This window comes from Apostichopus japonicus, chromosome 10 (assembly GCF_037975245.1).
Source record: "Apostichopus japonicus isolate 1M-3 chromosome 10, ASM3797524v1, whole genome shotgun sequence".
Lineage (NCBI taxonomy): Eukaryota > Metazoa > Echinodermata > Holothuroidea > Aspidochirotida > Stichopodidae > Apostichopus > Apostichopus japonicus.
The window spans coordinates 6,291,383-6,314,755 of NC_092570.1; the positions used below are offsets into that span (position 1 = coordinate 6,291,383).

The 23,373-nt window shown below is 37.0% G+C and overlaps 2 protein-coding genes across 5 annotated transcripts in view; one reads left to right on the forward strand and one right to left on the reverse strand.

Annotated features, from left to right (window-relative positions):
• The window catches only part of LOC139975469 (dynein axonemal heavy chain 2-like), a 71,887-nt gene extending 56,072 nt beyond the window's left edge, over positions 1 to 15,815 (forward strand). For all 4 annotated transcript variants that reach the window (XM_071983468.1, XM_071983469.1, XM_071983471.1 and 1 more), the window contains exons 68-81: positions 1,294 to 1,394; positions 1,997 to 2,111; positions 2,560 to 2,650; positions 3,279 to 3,404; positions 4,315 to 4,506; positions 5,836 to 6,027; positions 7,242 to 7,426; positions 8,487 to 8,544; positions 8,996 to 9,160; positions 10,207 to 10,323; positions 10,546 to 10,695; positions 12,319 to 12,495; positions 13,391 to 13,616; positions 13,931 to 15,815. In XM_071983468.1, the coding sequence (XP_071839569.1) occupies positions 1,294 to 1,394; positions 1,997 to 2,111; positions 2,560 to 2,650; positions 3,279 to 3,404; positions 4,315 to 4,506; positions 5,836 to 6,027; positions 7,242 to 7,426; positions 8,487 to 8,544; positions 8,996 to 9,160; positions 10,207 to 10,323; positions 10,546 to 10,695; positions 12,319 to 12,495; positions 13,391 to 13,616; positions 13,931 to 14,085 (2,050 nt within the window). In that variant the 3' untranslated portion in view covers positions 14,086 to 15,815. The remainder of the gene's footprint in view (positions 1 to 1,293; positions 1,395 to 1,996; positions 2,112 to 2,559; positions 2,651 to 3,278; positions 3,405 to 4,314; positions 4,507 to 5,835; positions 6,028 to 7,241; positions 7,427 to 8,486; positions 8,545 to 8,995; positions 9,161 to 10,206; positions 10,324 to 10,545; positions 10,696 to 12,318; positions 12,496 to 13,390; positions 13,617 to 13,930) is intronic.
• A 252-nt stretch (positions 15,816 to 16,067) lies between these two features.
• On the reverse strand, positions 16,068 to 23,082 carry LOC139975471 (uncharacterized). The gene is made up of 5 exons (XM_071983472.1): positions 22,833 to 23,082; positions 21,760 to 21,939; positions 21,092 to 21,317; positions 20,706 to 20,789; positions 16,068 to 17,729 (listed from the first exon to the last, which is right to left on the reverse strand). The coding sequence occupies exons 1-5, from the start codon at positions 22,958 to 22,960 to the stop codon at positions 17,574 to 17,576; spliced, it is 774 nt and encodes a 257-aa protein (XP_071839573.1). The 5' UTR covers positions 22,961 to 23,082; the 3' UTR covers positions 16,068 to 17,573.
• Positions 23,083 to 23,373: the final 291 nt, after the last annotated feature.

The window sequence follows — 23,373 nt, forward strand, 5'->3', positions numbered from 1 at the left end:
CTGCTATAGCATCTTCGCACTTGTGTAGCAAGGCACATTGCGATATTGGATAAATTATTCTACGAAAATACTCGATAACACTTATCAAGTGAAGAAAGCATCATATTGATTTAGATCTTGATTGTCACCTTCAATGACCTCTAACCTAATCTGCACCAGATTAAATAAATGCTGGGTTATATAATATAAATCTTGATTATGGTGTGATATCTTAAAACTCTTATCTCCTGTAATCCCAAATACCATGCGTAGCTACGAGCTACGATGTAGCAGCGCAATATAAGTGTCTAATATGTATGTATGTGTTTATGTATGTATGTATGTCTGTCAGTCAGTCAGTCAGGTTTAATGTATTAGATGGTTGTCTCAATATTCCAGGTGAGACCAGCTAGCTGCCACATTCTCTTCTGAATTTTCTTATCTATTTTATATTTTTTCTCTACTTTTCTGCATTTATCAAACAGAAAGTAAGTACTGATGAAACCCACTCATTGGTTATTATTATTTTTTTCTTTCCTGTAAAACTAGTTCTATTGTTTTGCTTGTTTAATCTTGTGTTCTTATGTGTAGACTTCATCTTTTAATTATGTTAAAGGACTATTCTAGATTTTAATACATTTTGAAATGTGATATCTTCAAAATCCCCCTCGAAAAATTATTATATGCGTTACTGATTTGCATATTTATATATTTCAGCTAATAAATACACTGCCTTGAGCCGTCCTTAACGGCTGCCTTTCTAACAACGATTTCTTATCGTTGTTATGAACCTGTCGCACACTCAATGTCTTATTTAGTTTGATGTTGTTTCCAACTTCAATTTGTTGTTTACTGCTTGCACATATTATTTCCAATTACACAATTTTTGAAGTACTTACACTCTTTAATTCTTACAGTTGATGTTTGTTTAACAGCTGACTTGTAAATTCTCTCACTGACCTAGCCAGTCCATGCATGGTCTCTTTTGTGTTTGATTTGAGAATTGTGGTTGCTAGGTACATGCATTATCTTGAATTACTCTAGGAAACTCACTTAATGGACTGTGGTGCCAGCAGGATCACATAACCTGAAAAAGATCTTGTGTGTAGTTATTATGACTTATTGATATGTCGTTTAAATAATTCATCTCTGAAATGTCTGCTTAGTTTTAGCGACTCACACCATCAGAAAGGTTTTTCTTTGTCATTTCAGGTCTGCTTCTATTTGCTGCACTGTTTGTGCTCTTGTCAAGTGACCATAAAAATAATAAAATTATGACTTTTCAAAAAATATATATCTTTCTTCTTTTGTTAGATTGGCCAACTTTCATGGGTTGGTTCAGTCCTTTGAGCAGTACCCACGAGATTGGCATGTTTGGTATACCAGCGCAGAGCCAGAAAATGCTCCCCTACCAGGTAACATTTGGCAACAAAATTGCATTATCCTTGCATTTTGGTCTCATAGAAAAGCTATACTCAATATTGCTTTAGTAGTATCCAGGAAGGAGTAACCAAATTTTGTATGTTATTAATTTATATCATCTATAATTATTTACTACAGTTTCTTTGAATATCATTAATTTTTTAATATTTTGCATAATTTGGGAATTTTGTTACTTTCTTTACATTTCTTGGTGTCACACTATGACCAATAATTATCAAAATCAGTTTCCATTTTGACACACTCCAGAAAGTGAATAGGCAATGTCAAACATATTGCTTTTCAAGTAAAAATATGAATATGAGGGAAGAAGAAATTGTGTACACCTTGAATAACAAGTCCTTTGTTTTACCAGCTGGGAGATCTTATCCCATTCCTGGTTCTTGTTTTTGATTGATCTTTCACTTTCTTTTGAGTGGTATTAGTCAACAATATTCATTAGTACAGCTTATTTTGTATGTACCTGTGGTAGGTGTATAACCTTCATAAAGGGTTCTTACTCTTCATTCTTGGGTCTATATTATTACATTCATTTTTCGTTTTATTGTGTTTGTTTTTCTTTCCTCCACAATTTCAGGCGAATGGGATAACGCCTGCAACGAACTACAGAGAAATCTCATCGTCAGATCTCTCAGACCAGACAGGGTCTCGTTCTGTGCTACATCCTTCATTGTTAATAACCTTGGATCAAAGTAAGGGAGATCTTTCTATTCTTTGGATTAAAGTTTTGTGCTTCTCTCTAATCAGGGTGTGGCTTCTATCTATTTATGCATACAATTTACAGCAGTTTTTTTTGTTGAGTTATTTTTTTTTTAAATTATAAATATAAAAAAATATATATATATATTTTTTAGTTTTTTATAAATATAAAAATAAAATATACAGTTTTTTTTATTGATACAGTAAACTTTGACCAGCATTCTTTTTTTTTTGTTTTTTTTGTTTATACAATAAAGCTGACCATCAGATTATTCAATTTCAATTAAGGGTCCCAGATGTTTGACACATGCAAACTTTCTTTCAATGTCTACCCCTCCCCCCCCTTCCCCAGCCGTAATGCTCCTTTATCGACCTGCTTTTTGGACTCTGTTTTTTCCCCTTTATTCATCTAATGCTACTTCTGCTTTGTGACCCGATTAGGTTTGTCGAGCCTCCAGTTCTCGATATGAAGGCTGTCCTGGATGATTCCACCACTAAGACTCCTCTCATCTTTGTGTTATCTCCTGGAGTGGTGAGTGTGAACATTGATATATTCATTCATTTACAACATCTCATCGGCAGGAATCTGCTCTTGTCTCGGACAAATATTTTGTCTGCTTGAGAAGGTCATTTCCAGATTTTGATCACAGGCTTACAGAAATTTCTTTCAATCATTTTTAGGAGGCTGTTAATTTCCTTCAGTGCATGAATCGGAATAATTACTATGACAAAGTGGGTTGCATAAAGTGGGAAAGAAGTGAGGAGGGGGCGGAGGAATAGTTACGGTTAGATGCTGTATCCACCATAGTTTTTCAGGATGCTATGGTTGAGAAGAAGAGTATGCTAAGTGGCCAGTTGCTGTATACTTGTTATATCCCAAACTGCTTACTTTGCACTTATGTATCGACCATATATCAACTTAGTTATATAAAGAACTGTAATTAATACAGTTAACATAAAAATAAGCTTAAAAAAGCACCATCATGTCTAACACTAAAATTAAACAAACATTTTTAAATTATTGTCTTTATTCTATATAATAGAATTTTTTCATCTGTACATTGTAATGTCAGAGATCTGTTGTTTTTTTTCTGCTCTAGTCTGTTCCAATTTTAAAGTTGTTCTTATTCTTGTGTTTGTTTCTGTAATTCCTTCAAAAGGATCCAACAAGTATGTTGCTTCAGTTAGCAGAGCAGAGTGGAATGGCTCACAGGTTCCATGCTCTATCCCTTGGTCAGGGACAGGCACCCATAGCTACAAGGATGATCAAGGAAGGTGTCCGAGAGGTACGTATCTTGAAACAAAGTTATAGTTTGATCAAGGGGATTGGAGTCGGTTGAGGGGGCACATGGGGTACCCCCTCCTGTGTAGTTTTGCAATTATAAAGTGGCAGTACTAAACAAAACTATAGCCACCAGGATGATCAAGGAAGGTGTAAGAGAGTTATGCAGCTTAATACAAAGTTATAGTTTGAATGGTTAAAGTAATGAGCAGCTGATATTCCAGAATGTAACTACATCACTAAAGTCTGAAGTAAAATTTGACTAATATCTGTGTGTTTAGTGCAGTGGCTAGTGATTATGTTTAATAATATGTGTGATGTGAGTGATAATATTAGTGAAATGCTAACTAATCAGTTGAGTCAAATATAAGTAATCAGTCAAATGTAGAATTAATTAACATTAATAAGCAAGCTCTAAATAAACTACTATATAATGAACAAGTAACACAGTATTCTTTACCCTAACTTTATGGTACCTTCAAGAAGTTAACCTCCATGAAGAGTAAAAATTAAGTGTAGAAAGTACATTATAATTCTGTGAGTAGAATCTAGGAATCCACCCGTTAGTTTATTTAGAACCCTAGCTCCAAGATGACTTTGAATGAAGAGATGAAACTTACATCAACCTTTGTTCATTCTGGAAGAATTGTTCATTCTGGAAGAAAGCTCAGATATTTTTCATAAGCAGGTTGAAAATATTGTCATCCATTCAGTGACATTCACTTTCTCCAAGAACAAAAGTATCAATAAATATATAAAAAGGAGAAACCCCCCAAAAAATGGATCGAATCAGTCCATAATCGGTGTTCTCAGGAAACAACAATACCAACTGTATGTAGTCAAACCATCTTTGATTCAGAAAATGTTGAGGTAAAAAGCGATGGTTACAAATTGTTTGTTTTGGTTTATTTCAGGGTAACTGGGTCTTCCTGGCTAATTGTCATTTGTCTCTGAGTTGGATGCCCCAGTTAGATAAACTGGTCGAACAGCTTCAGGTGGAGGAACCTCATCCTGACTTCAGACTCTGGCTGAGTAGCAGCCCTCATCCAGAATTCCCAATCTCAATCCTCCAAGCTGGAATCAAAATGACCACAGAACCACCAAAGGTTTGCCTTTTATTTTGTATCTTTCTTTTTGTCTTTCTTTCTTTTCTTTTCATTTTGTGTGTTTGTATTTAATTCCATTTTATTTGTGGTTTTGCTACAAGATTTGCTTTGAATGACTTATAGGTATGATATATAGAATGACATTTAAGTATGACATATAGAAGAGTTAAGTCAAACAATGGTGTGAAAGTAAGATCTCTTTAGATATTGATAAAAAAGAAGACCAGAGATAAAGCACAGTCTGTTTATTGAGGGCATTTATGTAACAGGCCCTGCAATTCTCTGTCATGCAACAAGTCTGTGAACGGCTTTCATGGCATGTCTTATAATGTCATATTCTTGTCTTTGTCATGTCTTATCATTTCATGTCTCGTCGTTTCATGTCTCGTCGTTTCATGTCTCGTCGTTTCATGTCTCGTCGTTTCATGTCTCGTCGTTTCATGTCTCGTCGTTTCATGTCTCGTCGTTCCATGTCTCGTCGTTCCATGTCTCGTCGTTTCATGTCTCGTCGTTTCATGTCTCATCGTATCATGTCGTTTCCTGTCTCGTCGTTTCATGTCTCGTCGTTTCATGTCTCGTCGTTTCATGTCTCGTCGTTTCATGTCTCGTCGTTTCATGTCTCGTCGTTTCATGTCTCGTCGTTTCATGTCTCGTCGTTCCATGTCTCGTCGTTCCATGTCTCGTCGTTCCATGTCTCGTCGTTCCATGTCTCGTCGTTTCATGTCTCATCGTATCATGTCGTTTCCTGTCTCGTCGTTTCATGTCTCGTCGTTTCATGTCTCGTCGTTTCATGTCTCGTCGTTTCATGTCTCGTCGTTTCATGTCTCGTCGTTTCATGTCTCGTCGTTTCATGTCTCGTCGTTCCATGTCTCGTCGTTCCATGTCTCGTCGTTCCATGTCTCGTCGTTCCATGTCTCGTCGTTTCATGTCTCGTCGTTTCATGTCTCGTCGTTTCATGTCTCGTCGTTTCATGTCTCGTCGTTTCATGTCTCGTCGTTCCATGTCCCGTCGTTTCATGTCTCGTCGTTTCATGTCTCGTCGTTTCATGTCTCGTCGTTTCATGTCTCGTCGTTTCATGTCTCGTCGTTTCATGTCTCGTCGTTTCATGTCTCGTCGTTTCATGTCTTGTCGTATCATGTCTCGTCGTTTCATGTCTCTTCATTTCATGTCTTGTCCACCACTTCATGTCTTGTCATGTCTTGTTTAAGCATAGTTCTATTTCTTCACCTCTACAAGGAATTACAGATCTCGCAATTTTCAAGGATACTAAGGTTTAAATTAACACAGTTTTCTTTTCCCTAATCTGACGTTACCATCTTTCTTCCTCAGGGTCTGAAAGCTAACATGAAACGTCTGTACCACCTGGTGACAGAGCAACAGTTCTCTCGCTGCTCCCAACCAGAGAAGTACAAGAAGTTGTTGTTTGCTCTGTGCTTCTTCCACTCTGTTCTCTTGGAAAGAAAGAAATTCCTCATGCTTGGTTGGAATATCATGTATGGGTTTAATGACTCTGATTTTGAGGTAGGCTCATATTTACACATCTATGTGTTATCGTGTGTTACAGTAAACAGAATGTTTGTAATAAGTTATTGTGACATTTACCTTTACCAAAATTGCAGATTTGCATATATCTGAAATTTCGGTGATGAATTCAATCATATTATATAATGTTTATCGGCACATGCATGTATATCTGGCAAGTTAGATAATAAATATGTTACATATTACTGATATGATTTTGTGTACATGTGCAATTGTTTGTTTGCCCTGATAGAATGTACAAGATACAAAAAGAAATCTGTCGGGTAATATCTTCTAGTATTTGACTTTGTACTTCACCCTAGGCAGTGATAATGGCTTTGTACTATGTACAAACTAACCTGTTAGTGTATAACCATAACACTGAATAACCTGCACATAACCACTCTGGCAGCTAGTTTACACTTTTAGCATTCCTGGGTGAATCAGTCCCTCTCAAAAAGCACCAGTGGTGTAAACATAGTTCTCATGAAACACAGTGTCATGCCAGAATATTGAGTAATGGCTTGATATAGAGAATATTATACCAGTTGTTTAGATAAGAGTTATTTTACCCAGCTTGAGAAGACAGTGTCTTTAAACTTATTGACACGGTCATGTAATTATCAGTTCTTATATCACCATAATTATTCACTTTCTTGTGATCATTTCAACCCTCTCTTTCTCCACACCTTTCTGTCTTTGTCCTTCTCCAGTTTATTCCCTACCCTCTTCCCTTAATCCTCTCTTTGTCCCTCCACTGTTTATCTCCTACCTCTCCTCTTCCCCTGTTGGTTTCTTTGTTTCTTCTCTCCATCCCTTGTCTACTAATCCCCTTACATCCATCTCTTTGTGTTCACCATGCTCATTAACCTGTCTTTATTTTGTGCGTGTTTTTGTCCCTTCTGTTACTGTTACTTGTCATTTAGCCTTTGAAGAAGATCCTGCTAGGATCGAAACATCAGGCCAACTTACTTTTACACATTCTCCTAAACATGCTCTCTAGTGGATAAGCAGTTTGCTAACAGTTTTATTTTATTTTAATTTTATTTTCAACCCTCAATAGATCTCGCACTCTGTTGTCGGGCCATCTATTTCCTGTATGTCACACACCAGAGAGTGGATACACACATTGTAACTAAATAAGACCTGACCCCTGACCTGACCCCTGAACTTTACCCTGTAAATTGTTTAAGATCACTTTATCTTATTCTTAGGTCTCTGAGAATTTACTGAGTATCTACCTGGATGAATATGAAGAGACACCCTGGGACGCCCTGAAGTATCTCATCGCCGGAGTGAATTACGGAGGTCACGTGACGGACGACTATGATCGTAGACTCCTGCAGACTTACATCAGCGACTACTTTAATGAAGCCGCTCTTAGTACATCCTTCTTCAAGTAAGTATTATGTACGCAAAGGAGGATCATGAGCTCCAGGGTCACGCTTACGAAGCATGACACAGATAAACAATGATATTTGACCCGGGTCATGCTACTAGATTCAGCTTTCTCCTGCACATCAAGTTTCTTTACCATCAGCATGACACATTTATATAGTGATTAACCCAGGTCACCAACATATGTGGTACACACATTGACTTGACCCAGGTCACACTCAGGGGGGTAGCATGACACGTATATATAATGATTTAACCCAGGTCACACTACGTATGTGGCGCACACATTGACTTGACCCAGGTCACACTCAAGGTAGCATGACCCATATATATAATAATTTAGCCCAGGTCAAACTACATATGTGGTACACACATTGACTTGACCCAGGTCACACTCAGGGGCATAACACAGGTAAACATAATGGTATGAACTGGGTCACACTATGTAAGTGGTGCACACATTGACTTGACCCAGGTCACACTCAGGGGGTAGCATGACACTTATATATAATGATTTAACCCAGGTCAAACTACGCATGTGGTGCACACATTGACTTGACCCAGGTCACACTTAGGTTGCATGACACGTATATATAATGATTTAACCCAGGTCAAACTACATATGTGGTACAAACATTGACTTGACCCAGGTCACACTCAGGTGGCATGACACATATATATAATGATTAACCCAGGTCACACTTCATATGTGGTACACCCTTAGGTAGCATACCACGTATATATAATGATTTAACCCAGGTCAAACTACATATGTGGTACAAACATTGACTTGACCCAGGTCACACACATGTGGCATAACGCAGGTACACATAATGGTATAAACTGGGTCCCACTACATGAGCAGTACACTGACTGTTTTTGTCCATGTAACACTCATATAACATGACTTGGGGTACACATACTGATTTGACCCAGGTCACATTACACCATACTGAATGACTTTCTCCCATCTAATGCTACTAGATTCAACTTTCTCCTGAACATTAAGTTTCTTTACCATGAAGATCACTTATATCTGAGTTTGTTTTCTTGCCCTTCAGACTTTCTTCCTTGGAAACCTACTACATTCCCAAGGATGGCCCTCTACCAACCTATCTGGTAAGCAGACTGCTCTATCTGAGGACGCTACTGTACATCATCTGTTCCTAGCTTATACATTAAAGTGAACTGAGATGATAGGCATTTCTAAATAATCATGACATTGTGTTCAAGAGTCGTCTGTTTTTATTTCTTTTCCTTTTTTTTCTGTTGTTATGTCTGATAGTGCCCAATATATATTAAAGCTTTATTTCGAATCAGTTATTACATAATATTTTGTAAGTGATTTAAAAAAAAAAAAAAAATCTCAGTTCACATGTATCACTGGGTATTGGTTTACTTTCTTGGACAGAAGGCATATCATGTAAACTCCCTGTATAGGGATGGATGAGAGATTTACTATCGTAGCAAGGGCTTAGACCTGATTAACAGTATAGACAAAGGGTGTTTGCCAGATGGAATGTTCTGGTTTCATATCATGGTCACCTGTTTTTCTCTCCACCATTTACAGGAGTACATCAGCATGCTACCAGGTGTAGATCACCCTGAGGCCTTTGGTCAACACCCCAACGCTGACATAGCCAGCCAGATAACAGAGACAAGAACTCTCTTTGATACGCTCTTGTCTCTGCAACCTCAAGTGTCTGTTAAGGAGGGCGAGAGCAGAGAAAGCAAGGTACGTCACTCCTCCCCTTATGCTTCTATCACTCCTACCGTAATGTTTACTGTTAACCTACACCAAACATTCAGCCTATTTAAAGTTGTCATGGTTGTCCATAAATTGTTTAAGAAAGTCATTTTGGAGGAAGTATTTATAGCATGTCCCACATGCTTCCTCCTTACCTTTTCCTATCTGCTTCCCACATTTTCCCTCCCCCCTCCTATCCTACTACCCGCTCTTATCCTACCACCAGCTTCTAACCTACCACCCCTCCTAGCCTACTAACCCCTCCTACTCAACCACTGACGAGCTCCTAACCTACCACCCACTCCCTACCCAACCACCGCCTTCTACCGTAACCACCCCCTCCTACCCTATCACCCCCTCCTACCCTATCACCCCCTCCTACCCTATCACCCCCTCCTACCCTATCACCCCCTCCTACCCTATCACCCCTCTTAAACTACCACCCTCTAATGTCCAATTTGCTTACATAGTCCATCTCGATGACTGGGAGTAATTTGGAGAGTTTCAAACTCTTGGAAATGTACATTTTGTCAGTTTTAATTACTGTAAAAGTTAAGGGAAAATAGTTATATATATTTGTATTTAAATTATTTATAATAATTAATAATATTTAACACTAGTCAAATGCAATATTTTGATCAAGAGATGTTTTATACACAACACTAGTTAAATTAACCAGCAATTTGTCATGAGCATAATGGATTCACTCAATATTTTGTTTTTCACTTGACAAAAGTGCAAATAGGAATAAAATATCATTAACTGGGGACTATCAATATTTCTTTTCTGTTTTTTGTTCATCTGAAGCTAAAGCAACTTTGCATATCATGTAACATTGGATCCCACCCCAGTCTCATTCGATACATAATTGGAATGCAGTAAGCCATGAATGACATATGTTTGAAAATACATAAATACAATCAAAACTGAAGAAGACTGGTGTTGAAGTTTAGCAGGAGGTTTCTCTTTGGATATATGTCATTTATCTCTAAGAATTTAATTTACAAACTCTTACTGCTTTGTTTCATTACCAGGTCCAGAAACTTGCTGCAGATGTGTTGGAGAGAATTCCAGAGGATATCGACTACGAAGGAACAGAGAAGATTCTCAAGGATGACCCGTCTCCATTAAACGTTGTCTTGTTACAAGAGGTAGGTGATAACCAGCCAAACCCCCACCCCACCCTCCCCCTTTCCCTCCCTCCTTCCCCTCTTCCTCCTTCCCAACTTTGAGAATCCATTACTATGATCAGTAGTCTTATATTACTCATTCAACTATACATATATATATGTGAAAGGATCTTTGGACACTACTACAGCAGAAGTAATACATACTCACATTTTTTCACAATTTTTATACTTTTCAATCCAAAGATCCAGAGGTACAATACCCTGTTGCAAGTAATCCGTTCCTCATTGGTTGACTTGGAGAAGGGAATCAGGGGTCTGGTGGTGATGTCATCAGACTTAGAGGAGATATTTACATGTATCTATGATGCAAGAGTTCCTCCTATGTGGGAAAAGGTAAAGTGACCCGCCAATCTATATATAAATATATATATATATATGTATTGGATCATGTTATTGTAAAGATGAGTCTTATTAAGCATTCGTGCAGCAGCTTAGTCGTGGGATTATACTGATAGGATGTCATAGGTCTTTTGAGAACGTAATGATGTAACCAGAAACATTTTTTTTGTACAGCAAGTACTGTCATTGAATCTTTGTGGTATGGTATTATAGATGCTTGAATTAATTAAGTCTAAATCAACTCTAAATCACACTGAGTCGCACAGTCAGCCTGTACATTTGTTATTTTAATAAAGATCAACGTGGGTCGCATTTTTATACCTCTCAGTAGTTAATTGTCTTCAAAGTGCGACGTAATCTGATCACAGTTTTCAAGCTGGCCCGGGAGTAATTTCAAGATTAGCCTGTTATTGTAATCTAACACTATAGTGCCACAGTACTGCCCACTGGGCTAATGAGTCACATGTATGCAACACTGGTCTGCATAGCGAACACTTGAGAAAGTAATTACAAAGATGCAATATCTTCATCAGCCAAGTCAAGCAGGTTTTGCCTGCGTAAGAGTATCGAATATTAGGGTATCGATTGGGACAAATATGCACGAGCAATGCAATGCGTATGAAGAAGAAAATGGGGAGTAAATCCTATATGATTGAAGCAGGTTGTCAGCAGGCTTAAGTTATGAAGGAAAGCAGGCTTTGGATATTTATAAACACTTTCCACGAGTAGCAGGGAACTCTAAGTCTAACATTTGCGATATTCAATTCATTTATTCAGCCAATTATTAAAATATGACACATTGAAAATCATAACGTTCCTCCTGCTCAGTAATATTTATGAGTGGGAAATTTATAAAGATATGTGAAGATATATAAAAAATATGTAAGGATATGAAAATGTATGAAATATTTAAAGATATGCCAAGAATGTAATTAGCAATCTCAAAATTGCAAAAAATATTAATATAGAAATATGTGGAAAAGGCTGAAAAGTGTCCAAATATGCAAACCTAAAATATAGATAAAGGGAATATAAAAACTAAAACTAAATAAAAATTTTCAGCAAGTTAGCAGTGGAAGTGGATTAGAAAATGAAATGGTGATGAAAATAGCATGTCCATAAAAAATAGTATGTCCATAATAAATAGTGTGTTCATAACATCAGAAATGCCATTTGTTGCACCATTCATATCTTCCCAGATATAAATTAACTTCTAAAGTGATATTTCATTAATCTTAACCACAGTAGTACAATTTTGTAAGCTATTACTACAATAAAGTTACAGGCCAGATGAAACTATTGAAATAATTCACTCAAATTTTTAAAAGTGACTGTAACATTACCATGCATGCTCCAAACGCTCTAGTTAGGCTTAATTGACCACAATGTCTGGAAAAGATGTATACTAATAAGTATTATCATATGGCAACCCTTTCATAATACTATTTGTATGTTATTAATAGTTTCCATAAACAGAGGTAAATCCTGTGTACAAAGATACCATCATAGTAGAACAGGAATTTGTTTTTACTGAGACGCTTCACTGAACAATGCAATCTGCACAGAGTATCTCTCTCCTTCCAAAACTGATCTTTATGTATATTTCCCTCTCGGCAGGCATACCCGTCACGAAAGCCCCTAGGTGCCTGGACCAGGGAGTTGATACAACGTGTCGAGCAGTTGGAAAAGTGGGCCAGTACTGCGCACCCTCCTGTGATCTTCTGGATGTCTGGATTCACTTTCCCTACAGGATTTTTGACTGCTGTCCTGCAGACATCTGCTAGGCAGAACAATGTGAGTCCATGCCTGGTCAACTTGTATCAAGCTGTATGATTTATGCCTGTTTATTTTTGCAAATATGGGTATAACTAGGTGTTTCCACCTTATAGACCTTTAGTATGGGTACAACAGCATGAGTTTGAGTACAAGTAGAATTCCCTGTGATGTGGGTACAAGTAAGAGTACAAGGTTGTAAACATGAGTACATTATTTCCTGTACATTGTTTTGTGTTAGTTTCTGTACAGTATTTTGCGTTAGTTCCTGTACCTTATTTTGTGTTAGTTCCTGTACATTATTTTGCTTTAGTTCCTGTACATTATTTTGTGTTAGTTTCTGTACATTATTTTGCGTTTGTTCCCGTACATTATTTTGTGTTAGTTCCTGTACATTACATTGAGTTAGTTCCTGTACTGCTACTAAAACCTGTCCCGAGTACACGTACACATCCAGGAGGGCGAGTATGAGTACTGGTAACTATGCTAGAATACGAGTACAGACACAGCTGTACACAGCTGTCTGTTCTATTTATACTCTTCAGCTCCCACCCAATCATCCAGATGTCAGTGCTTGTAGTTTTAGTTCACACAGACAACTTTGCTTTCTCCCACTGTTAGATTGATCATGTGAAGATTATTCTTCAAATAAAATTTGGCCCTCTCCTAGAATTTTTAACTTTTGCTGCTCTCACTAGTTTATAGAATTTCAGTTTAGAATCAAGCTATGTTGTGGGTATGTAACCATGGTTAAGATTTGATAGTTGCCCTTTAGAGTTAGGCTAACTGTGGTACAACATTCTTCATATATTGCCATTGTTGCTAACATTTGTTGACAAGCTTAATAGTCTGATGGTGGTTGTATTTTGAGGCATTTCTAACTATCTTCATCTCTCCCTGTCAATGTTACTTATAGGTCTCTGTAGACAGCCTGTCCTGGGAGTTCATAGTCTCCCCAGTCGATGACAATAACATCGTTGAACCTCCAAAGGATGGCGTCTGGGTCAAGGGTCTGTACCTCGAAGGAGCTGGATGGGACAAGAAAAATGCTTGTTTGGTCGAGGCCACCCCCATGCAATTAGTGTGCCCTGTACCAACGATCCACTTCAAGCCAGTAGAGAACAAAAAGAAGAGTGGTAAAGGTAAGCAAACCTCCCTCCTTGTGCTTAGTTCAATGTTTCCCTCTTTGTGCTTCGGTGTAGTTCAATGTAATTTAATCATACCTTTTGGATGGTCCACAGATTCTGGGAGCATAACAAACATGTTATATAGCAAATAAAAAATACTGCAATTTTCATAACTACAATCCCCACCCCCTGGAACTCATCCTTATTGTAGGTCCAATTTCCAAATTGGGAGAGGGTGGGTGCAGAAGGGGCAAAGAAAATCAATATGATCACAGCATATATGAGGACAATACGGTTGACTTAAAATTCCCTAAATTCTTATCCTGTAGGTACATATGCGTGCCCGTGCTACTACTACCCTAATCGGAGTGGTTCCACTGGGAGAGCTTCTTTTATCGTTGGCGTGGATCTGAAGGCAGGAGCTTTTAATCCAGATCACTGGATCAAGAGAGGTACTGCTCTCCTGATGAGCTTGGATTCTTAATTACCCTGCTCTAAATGATACTTTATAATATTAAGGATTTGATTTAATTAATAATAATCATAAAAAACAGTGTTGAATATTCCGTCACTAACAGTTAAGTGAAAATCTCTAAAATTGCCCAGATGGATGGAATCCTTTCACTGTCTAAAGTCTGATCTTTCATGATAAATTATTTCAAGATAAATTCCATTGTATTCATCTTAAAGCTTTTTGATTTTAGTCTTGAGCTACAGTACTTTGTTCAAATGACATAGGATTTATATTATTGACAAATATTTTGGACAAATGTTTGAAAGCTGGGATTTTCCCGATATGCAACAGAAAACACACTCACGCAGAGTAATGACAATGGTAGAAACAGGTTTTTCTTTCCATATAATAAGTTCTACCCTATTTCTAGTGGGTCCTCATGTTTCTGCAACAGAAGCTAACCAATTACATGCAAGACTATCCTAAGACCATTAAATCACATTCCTGTCATGATGACCATTTCATGATACTCTTAAATTGCTGTCATTCTTTATGATCACTTCACACATTTGCATTTCCTTTGAAAACTTTCCAAAATTTTCCTGTAAAACCTTGCCAAACTTTTTTAAACCTTGAAGTGGAATGTCTTTCATTTAGATGTCTTGCTCAAATCATTCCCATATTGTGACCAAATATATATAGTTTTATATTCAGACTACAATGCCTTGATTCAAAGTAAAGCCGTCCGTAAGAGTTTGTGGTCTCGTTGTGCATTTAAGATGCACTCACAAACACCTAAGTGTCTTGTCAGCATTGTAAATATCAAGTATATTTAGATATCACTACCAAGGGATTCGGGTGCCTACCTTTAAGAATATATTTACATTGCTATTAATTCTAACGTAATTTTTCTAGTGGTTCATCCAGGTTTCTTTCGTACAGGATGCCACATTTGTGTTACAATTTAGAACCGTTAAACTGTAGTAACACAATTTCTTGAGAGTTGTAATGTTAATTAAGATTTTTTTTATTTTTTTGGTATTGCTTTTCACCTTGCAGGGAAGAGATATTTTGTAAATATTACAGATTTGTATATTTAGCCTTGTGATACTTCAGTTTTGTGTTTTTAGAAAATACCTGCTGTGATGCAAAAGAAACCAGAAAATACTGTTGATACATCACTAATAAATCCAAAACTTCTATCTCTTGGAAACTTGGACGGAATTTTCAATAGTTCAAAAGAGCCTTGTTTTAATATTGTAACAGCTGGTTATGTGAGTTACATTTTATGGTTTTATCATTTATTAATTATAGCTTAATTTTATTGAAAGGATAGAATTGGGTTCAAAAGGATGGTCTGATACCTCTAAATTTGTGGTCAGACAAACTACTGTATCAATGAAGGCATGGCCAGTTCCATTACAGTGAAAACACATATAGTTGGACAACTAGACATTCGGACAAAAGTCTAGTTTGGTAAGTCAGAAAAACCAGCAAATTTTACAGCAATATTTGTTTACAGCATTGTAACACTTGCCCTTTTTCAGACAAATGTCACTGGCAAATTTAGAGGATACCAGAAAAAAATTCATCTGTGACCATCATAGTAACAGATATGTTTACCTTTACCATTCAGTAGTAAAAAAAAAATGTTTTAATAAGATAAGTTAGCTGAGAAAGCAATTATAATGGAATTTATGGAAATTTAATGAAAGCAAATATTTTTTGTGGAAGAATTAAAATAAAGTTGTGTGAAACTATTTACCAATTTGATTTCTTCTTTTGAAATTTTACGAAATTGAATTAATATGAAGGTTACACGAAACAGTCTTTTGTGGTTGACGATATTCTCTGCTAACAAAGCACTGCTACCAATTTTCATGGTTAAGATTCTCTGGATATTTGAGGTAAGTAATAGTATCTATCCACTTAATTTTTAAGACAAGATATCAAAATATAATTAATAATAATAATAAACGACACAAAGAAAGAAGAAGACTGAGGAATGAGAATCACCTTAATTCTAAAATCCATTTGAGATAAAAAGTTCCACATTTTATAATCCAGGTGTTATCTCTCTATCATGATCCAGTAGACATTATGAACTGGTATATATAACATGAATGTAATGCCAACAGCAAAAATTACCTCACACACATACACACCCCAGAGAATAATATGTGATAATGTGTAGACTGTGGAATACAGATGCAAAATATTACAGACATTACATGTATACTTCTTATCCCTCAATATTCACTCGTATGTAAACCCTCTAAATATAAGGCAGAATTACCCCCCTCCCCCCCCCATTCCTTTCAATTCAAGGTTAACCTTAGTGAGCATTCTTTGCATCTCCCCCGCTTTATTCTTCCACCTCTAATTGGCCTTTCACGTCTTAAGGCATTTTCATGCCATAAAGCCCACCCTTTCTTTTATCTCTGTTACAGACCAACACATCCATTCTAAAATTTCTGTTGCTATTCTTGATACCATGCCCCCTTCAAAGTCGATTCACAACCCTGACCACACCCTACCTTCACCACCTCCCCATTCCCCCTCCCTTGTTCTATCATCATAATTCTAATTGTACATTATATAGCTTATAAACCTTTGATACAGACTGATATTTAGTATGTCGCTGGCTAACTAACCTACTGGGAACCAAAATTCATTGAATAATTGAAATTCATGCAATAAGGTCTCCATAATTAAAAAAAACAAACAGTATTTCACCTTTAACAAACGATTAGTAAGATAACACCAATTGTAGACAACAACAGGAGAGTGCCTACTAATCTAATATGGGCATCAAATTAGCTTCTATTGCCCATGGAACTTTTGTACCCTTCTCCCGCCCCCCCCCCCCCCCCTACACACATACCATCATTCTCTATCCATTTCTAGCATCACATCCAAATTGCTATATGAAGCAATACTGGTGCTTCACATCTGCTATTTATTAAGTAGGCATGAGTAGGGCAATGAAAATCTATGTACTACTGAATCTTTCATACTTTTATCATCTATAAGCTCTTCTCAAAAAAGACCAACTTCCTGCAACCTCTCTCTTCCATTCTTTCCATACTAATAGGGTTGCCAACTCTACCACCTTGGAAACCTTCGGTCTTCTCTAAAGCCCCTCGGCTCTGAGGACCAATTTCCTCAGTGGGTCTTCCAATGCCACTCTTGATGGACCATCTGACTTCCCAAGAAGTTCAAAAATAACCAAATGCAAGGCCCCCCCATACAAAACACACTCATCAACTGCCACAACTATGAACATGGAATTGGTTGACTCCCATTTATCAACTTAGATCTCAGATATGATGGTTACCTCAAGAACACTGCAAGGGTAAACAGTAAGCTTTGTGTTGAAAACATTTCACAGTTCTTGGATGATGTATTTCAAACTTGAGAGGATAAGTATACCTGACAGAGAAACACCACTTTGCTGTTCAACCATCACAGGTTCGTAGGATCGTGAGTCGTAGCAGCGAAAAACAGAGAGGGCTTGGTCACTTTAGACTGAACGACAGCTTGGGCCTTGCACCCTTCTTACCCAGAATGGTTTCCTGAGCGGCTTTGGCCTCTCGTTTTCTGTCTCTCTCAAAGGCCATTCTCTCCTCCTCTAAATGACGCTGGCGATTTACAAGATCCAACCGCTCCTCTGCCTATAAGACAAAGGAGAAAGGTCACATGATCCACATTCTTTGCGACTGATCGAGCGAGGGGGAAAAGAAAAAGCAGGTTATGAATAGCATGAGCTAAAGCATCCAGAGCAAACCAGCTTTTTTTGGCATTATTTTTCAAATGGATTATTGATACTATTTATTCATTGGGGGAGCCAATTTGACTACCAGTCTTGAAGAATGGTTGTCACTCAACTAATGCGGTAAAAGCATTAAATTACACATTTAATTCCAAACATCTACAACAACAATTAAAAAAGGAATTAGAACGAGAAAAAAGGGGAAAAAATTACAACACAAGCGACACCGACAACTAACATCCAATGTATTGACTTTACAAGTTAATGCATATCTGGCCAAATGTCTGACAGAAGACTTGAATTTACAACATTGAGGCAGAATCCAACTTAAGCTAAACCTTAAGACTTTCAGAAAAAAAATTACAAGAATCGTTTACATTAAAACTTTTTGCGTCTCTGCCACAATACCATCTCCAGTCATCTATAAATTCCGATGACATCTGATGAAGCATCAAATTTACTCATCGCAAACCAAGTACGATATCAGTTAATGGTTTGTGCTTCGTGGACCCCACAGGGGTACACCGCAGGAGAAATCCCGCCTCTGGATTTCCTTGTGCCCTTAACTACCGGAAGACTCCAACTTATGTAAGTCCCATAGCCAAAACAAGGACAATAACTTAACCTATGCAATGTCTGGTCGATTTTTGTCAAACAATAACCAAAAATGTATTACGAAAGCTTCTTCAACAATTTTTTTTTTCCTTAGGAATCAAGCAAGAGAATCACATTTTTAAAAACTGACCCTGTTTCAATGGTAGAACAACCACAATGATATTTTCAGTGTGGTACCAAGTTTTATCAATAAACTGTTAAAAGGTTCTACACACAAGGAAAAAAAAATTGAAAACGCTTTCTGGCTCACCACGTTCCTAAGATACATTTGTCAATTTTTCAGAGTACCGTAAATTACGACAGCAATAATTTTGTGACTTTTGTTCAGGCCAAGTAGTCAAACCAGACAAAGCATTGGTATATATCTAACACAAACCGTACAAAATTTTCAAATTCTGGTCACCTGGGTGGAGCTCGGCCATTCCTGAAAGTAAGTAGCTCTTCTTCCATAAGGCTGTTCCTTTAATTCCACATTAACTCTTACTGTGTGTATGTTAGCTATATCTCTTTAACTCTGCACATCTCCTAGTTCAGCCAAAACACATCATGATCCTACATAACTCACCAATGATGGAAACAAAGGTTTGTAACATTTATTACACACAAAAAAAGATGTCCTCTTAAGAAAAAAAGTTGCACGTTGAGGGAACATGAGAAAGAGGCTGAGAAATTAAAATCTTGAAAGACATACATCTTTTTTGTTTTTTCATTTGGCCTGTCATTATGAGCTGTAATAAAAAAGTATTAGCACTGTTAATAGCTTGATGAATATGCATTAAATACAGTACCTCTTACATGCCATAACTGCTTTACATGATTAATGCTGCTATGCACTTTGGAGAACCAGTCGCTAGTGGTTATAACAGAGATCGTACAGAAAGTGAGTTTTACCTACGTTACGAAATAACGAAAACCAAACCCCACGCTTTTACACTAGCCAGACTTTTCCCTGCTTAAGCCAGCCATCGATCGATTGATCAAATAGATCAATTTTAAGTGGTATCTTCTATCTCACTAAGAGAAATGTTCTTTAGCTGTCAGCAGCCATCCTATGAAGCACTGTGACTGCAATGGAACAGCAGAATCATTCTCCAAACGCTACTTTAAATTGAAAAAATAAAAGCAAAATTGTTAACGGTTGAGTGGGTGGAGGGTTTTCCTAACGAGAGCCACTATTTCACCCGAGTCTCGCAAAATAGCAGAAATATCTCAAAACTTTAGCAGAACATCATCTACTTGAAGGATTGTCTCACACTGTTGTGACAAATTTAACAAATACAAAGAGGAATTTCTGTAACTGTTCCTCCATATCTGATGTCATGCAAATTGCCAAATAGTCCAGCAGTGTCAAATTTTACTCGGAAAACATTTTTTTATTCCGATTATTGCACATTTTTATTGAAGTATGAATTACCAGCTTGGTCAACAATAAAAAAAAAGACCTACATTAGCATGTGAAGTGCAAATAGGCCCTTTTGTTTTAGACAGTTGCACCAGTTTAATGTTTCATGATACACACTATCATTTTGCAATTCTGTGAGACTTTTTTCCCCCCCCCCCTGTCTTGTGATAACTTTTTAAAGCATCTTAGTTCTGTGGAAACAAATCTTGTTACAACTTCAAATCAATTCATCAAAATCTAAAAATCAGAAAAGTAAGTTTAATTAAAGAGACACTGCCAGCAACTTCTTCATTTTCTATGCTTGTTTCGGTGAGTTTATTCTGATTTTTAACTGCCCATCTTACATTCCTAACGCCAGTTTTAAATACTACGTCTTTACAATTGTGACTAATATGCTTTCATTCGAGCTGATTTAATTCAATTTGGTACACCCATGATTAAAAACCTCCAGGAGAGACTTTTCAACCAACTACAAAGTCTGTGCATTTGTTTTTTCTGCAAATAAGATTATAAAAAATTATTTCAACAATTGGAAAAAAGTAACAGGTTGGTAAATAATAACCCATTTACCACTGCAAGCCAGACATTGTGTTTTTGTCCTCTGTAATTACCTGTGACATTTTTAGATGAATTTCTTTTTTACATACCCCCCTCAATATTTATTTCCCCTTGTACTTTGTATGAACTTTCCATCTGCTTGGGAAGTATGTTTTAAGGGAGTTGCTCAAATTGCTATGCCCTTCTGCTAACCTAGTAGATTGCTACCCTTCTACTATACTGCCCTTCCACATTGCTGGTATGTGTTTTGCGCAACGTGTACATTTCATTCAAACCCCTGCCACTTAAAACAAGCTAGCTCACCAGCTTCCTTTGAGCTTCTTCTAATTTGAGTTGGTTTGACTCCATTAGATCCTCAAGTTCTTTTTGCCTATTCAGAGCTTCCTCCTACAAAATGAAACAAAAGAATGTACCATTAAACATATATACATATGCAAGTGTTACGTAGTTTAGCGCAACTGTGTGCATGAGCGCATTATACAGATGAACCAAAATGTAACATCTGACCATGTAAATATATTTAATTTTGATAAGGAACTTCATGACAATATAAAAATAAAATAAGGCAATGTAAATAAAACCTGCACTAAGTAGCTACTCATGCAGCATGTAAAGTTTAAAACACTTAGTTTAAAGCAGTTTAAAACACTATCTTAAAATATATATATTGCAGAGGTCTTTTCACTCACATCTTTCTGTTTCTGAATTGTAAGGAATTCTTCCTGTTCCCTTTCTTTTTCTTCTCTCAACGTCTCTTCTAAAATCTTTCTCGCCTCTTCCACTCGTCTTGCAACCTCATCTTCAAGCTCCTCTCGTTTCTTCTCCATCTCAATTTCGAGTCTCTTTGGCAACAGTTCCTCGACTCTCTTCAAAACATCTTCTTCTATTTGTCTTTCTTGTTGCTCTTGCTGTCGTCTAAAAAGGTAAATTGTGTAAAAAAAAATTTTTTTTTTATGAATTGTTATTTTTTTCTTTTTAGTGGGAAAGGAGTCGCAGAAGGCAACAGGGGTCCACCAAGTCGTCAGGTAAATGCAAGCTTGTAGAAATTCCTTGGCATAAACTAGAATATGGAGGATATATTTGCCAGATAAACAATGTCTTGTCCTTAAGACTTTAATACTGCCATGTTCATTTACAAACTAAGTTAAATATTTCCTTAATTAGTTAATATGTGTGAGAAGTACAAAATTGTTGTTTTCTTCTCTTTCTGTCTTTGCTTACTTCATTTTGTTTAATTTTTAATCTATCTTGTATTGTTCACTCTACTTTATTCTTCATAACTCTGGCATTCTTACACACTTGTACAATATTGCATCTAAAATGAGTCATACTGAAGCTTTGATGGCAATTTACATACATTTTTCTCAGTCTCTCTTGCTCTGCTTTTCTGTCACTGTCCTCTTTTCTTTTCAACTCTTCCAGTAAAGACTTTTGTTTCAGATCTCTTCCAAATATATCCACTTCTGGTGTCGACGATCTGCTTACCCTGGAATGTGATCGCTTCTTTCTACTGTGACTTCTTTCCCTTGATCTTGATCTGCAAGTAAAAATTATACTTTTGTTTCTTATTAAAAAAGAAGAAAATGTTGATCTTCAACCAACCAAAATGTTTTGAAAGTCTGAGTCTAGGCCTTAGGTTTCAGACCTCTTTTCTGTTATTGAAACCTGTCGATTCGACGGATAATTTTGTCCTATCAGAAGCTCATTTGAAATATTATTCTGTGTGTTGATCCTGGATTAACAGCAGATGCTCTCACGCCCAGTCTTATCAAACTCATTTCCCTATTCACAATCCAGAAGCACTAACTCCACAGTAGATTGCTGACCATCAATGCACATCAGTTATTTGGAAACAGAATCTGGTTCCTAGTGGGGTTTTGAACCAGAGACTTAATGCATTATTGTGGGGAAGGCACTAAATGCTACAACAAGCCCTTACCTTCAAGATTCATCAAAAAAATCTGTATGCAATATCATCCTTATAGATATGTAGGATTTTAATAAAATTTGTAATGTAAACAAGTCACCACTGTAATTCTCACACGTTCACCACCTAGTCTTAGGATCCTCTTTAGAAGTTTTTATATCCTCAACATTAGTCAACTCTTACTCTTACTGTCTTAGGCCTAGGCCTCAATGCCAGAACACTGAAAAGGGTATACTTCCCTAACATTTTGTCACTGGCCATGCTAGAAGTTCATGGCTCACCTATGACGATTGGGAACAACGTACCTGGGACATAATGAACGTATGTCTTAGTTAGAAACTCCGACTGACTGGAGTCATAGATGCTAGGTTTCAATGGTATGTTGCAACAAAGCAACTACACATACTTAGGCCTACCCCTTAATGTTACGGTACACATTAGACACGTTCATCCTACCATTCACAATTGTGTGTATATATAATAACACTAGGCTATTTAGCTACCTGACTTTCAGTTTCAACGCACTGCGCTTCTCGCGCTCTCTTCTCTCTCGAGATTTTGAACGAGAACGTCGACTCTTTTTTGAATGTTTCTTCTTTGGAGAAGAGCTACGGCTTCTTGAACGAGGCATTTCTAAACTTGTATAAACCTGAAACCTCGTAAACAGTATAAACAACTCAACTTTCCTGCGAACTTTCGTGTCACCTGCTGTAGGCTTTCATAGTTGTCTCATGCATTGAAGGTAGCAGCCACTAAGAGCAGACAATAAGAGCAGCCGCTAAGAGAAAAAGGACAGTAAGACATAACACACGCCACTGCGGCCGTGTGTGTTTGTTATACTGCGGTCGGGTGTGTGTTATTCAATTAGTGCATTGAATAAGAAAGGTATTGTTTTTTGGTTTTTTTTATTCAAAATCGAATTAATTAAATTATCGACATAGATGAGAGGTTCGGTTAGCACCACATTAAAGTAGAAAGGTTCTCTTTAACGTGGCATATCTCTACAATCGGTAACAAATCCTATTTCTTGACCAAAAGTTGCCT

What these genes read in the sequence shown, in the direction of transcription:
- LOC139975471 (XM_071983472.1), bottom strand. Translation starts at nt 22,960, where the DNA reads ATGCCTCGTTCAAGAAGCCGTAGCTCTTCTCCAAAGAAGAAACATTCA. An exon ending in GCGTTGAAACTGAAAGTCAG is followed by an intron (nt 21,940 to 22,832) that starts GTAGCTAAATAG and finishes TTTTACTTGCAG; the next exon opens with ATCAAGATCAAGGGAAAGAA. An exon ending in CAAGAGAGACTGAGAAAAAT is followed by an intron (nt 21,318 to 21,759) that starts GTATGTAAATTG and finishes TTACCTTTTTAG; the next exon opens with ACGACAGCAAGAGCAACAAG.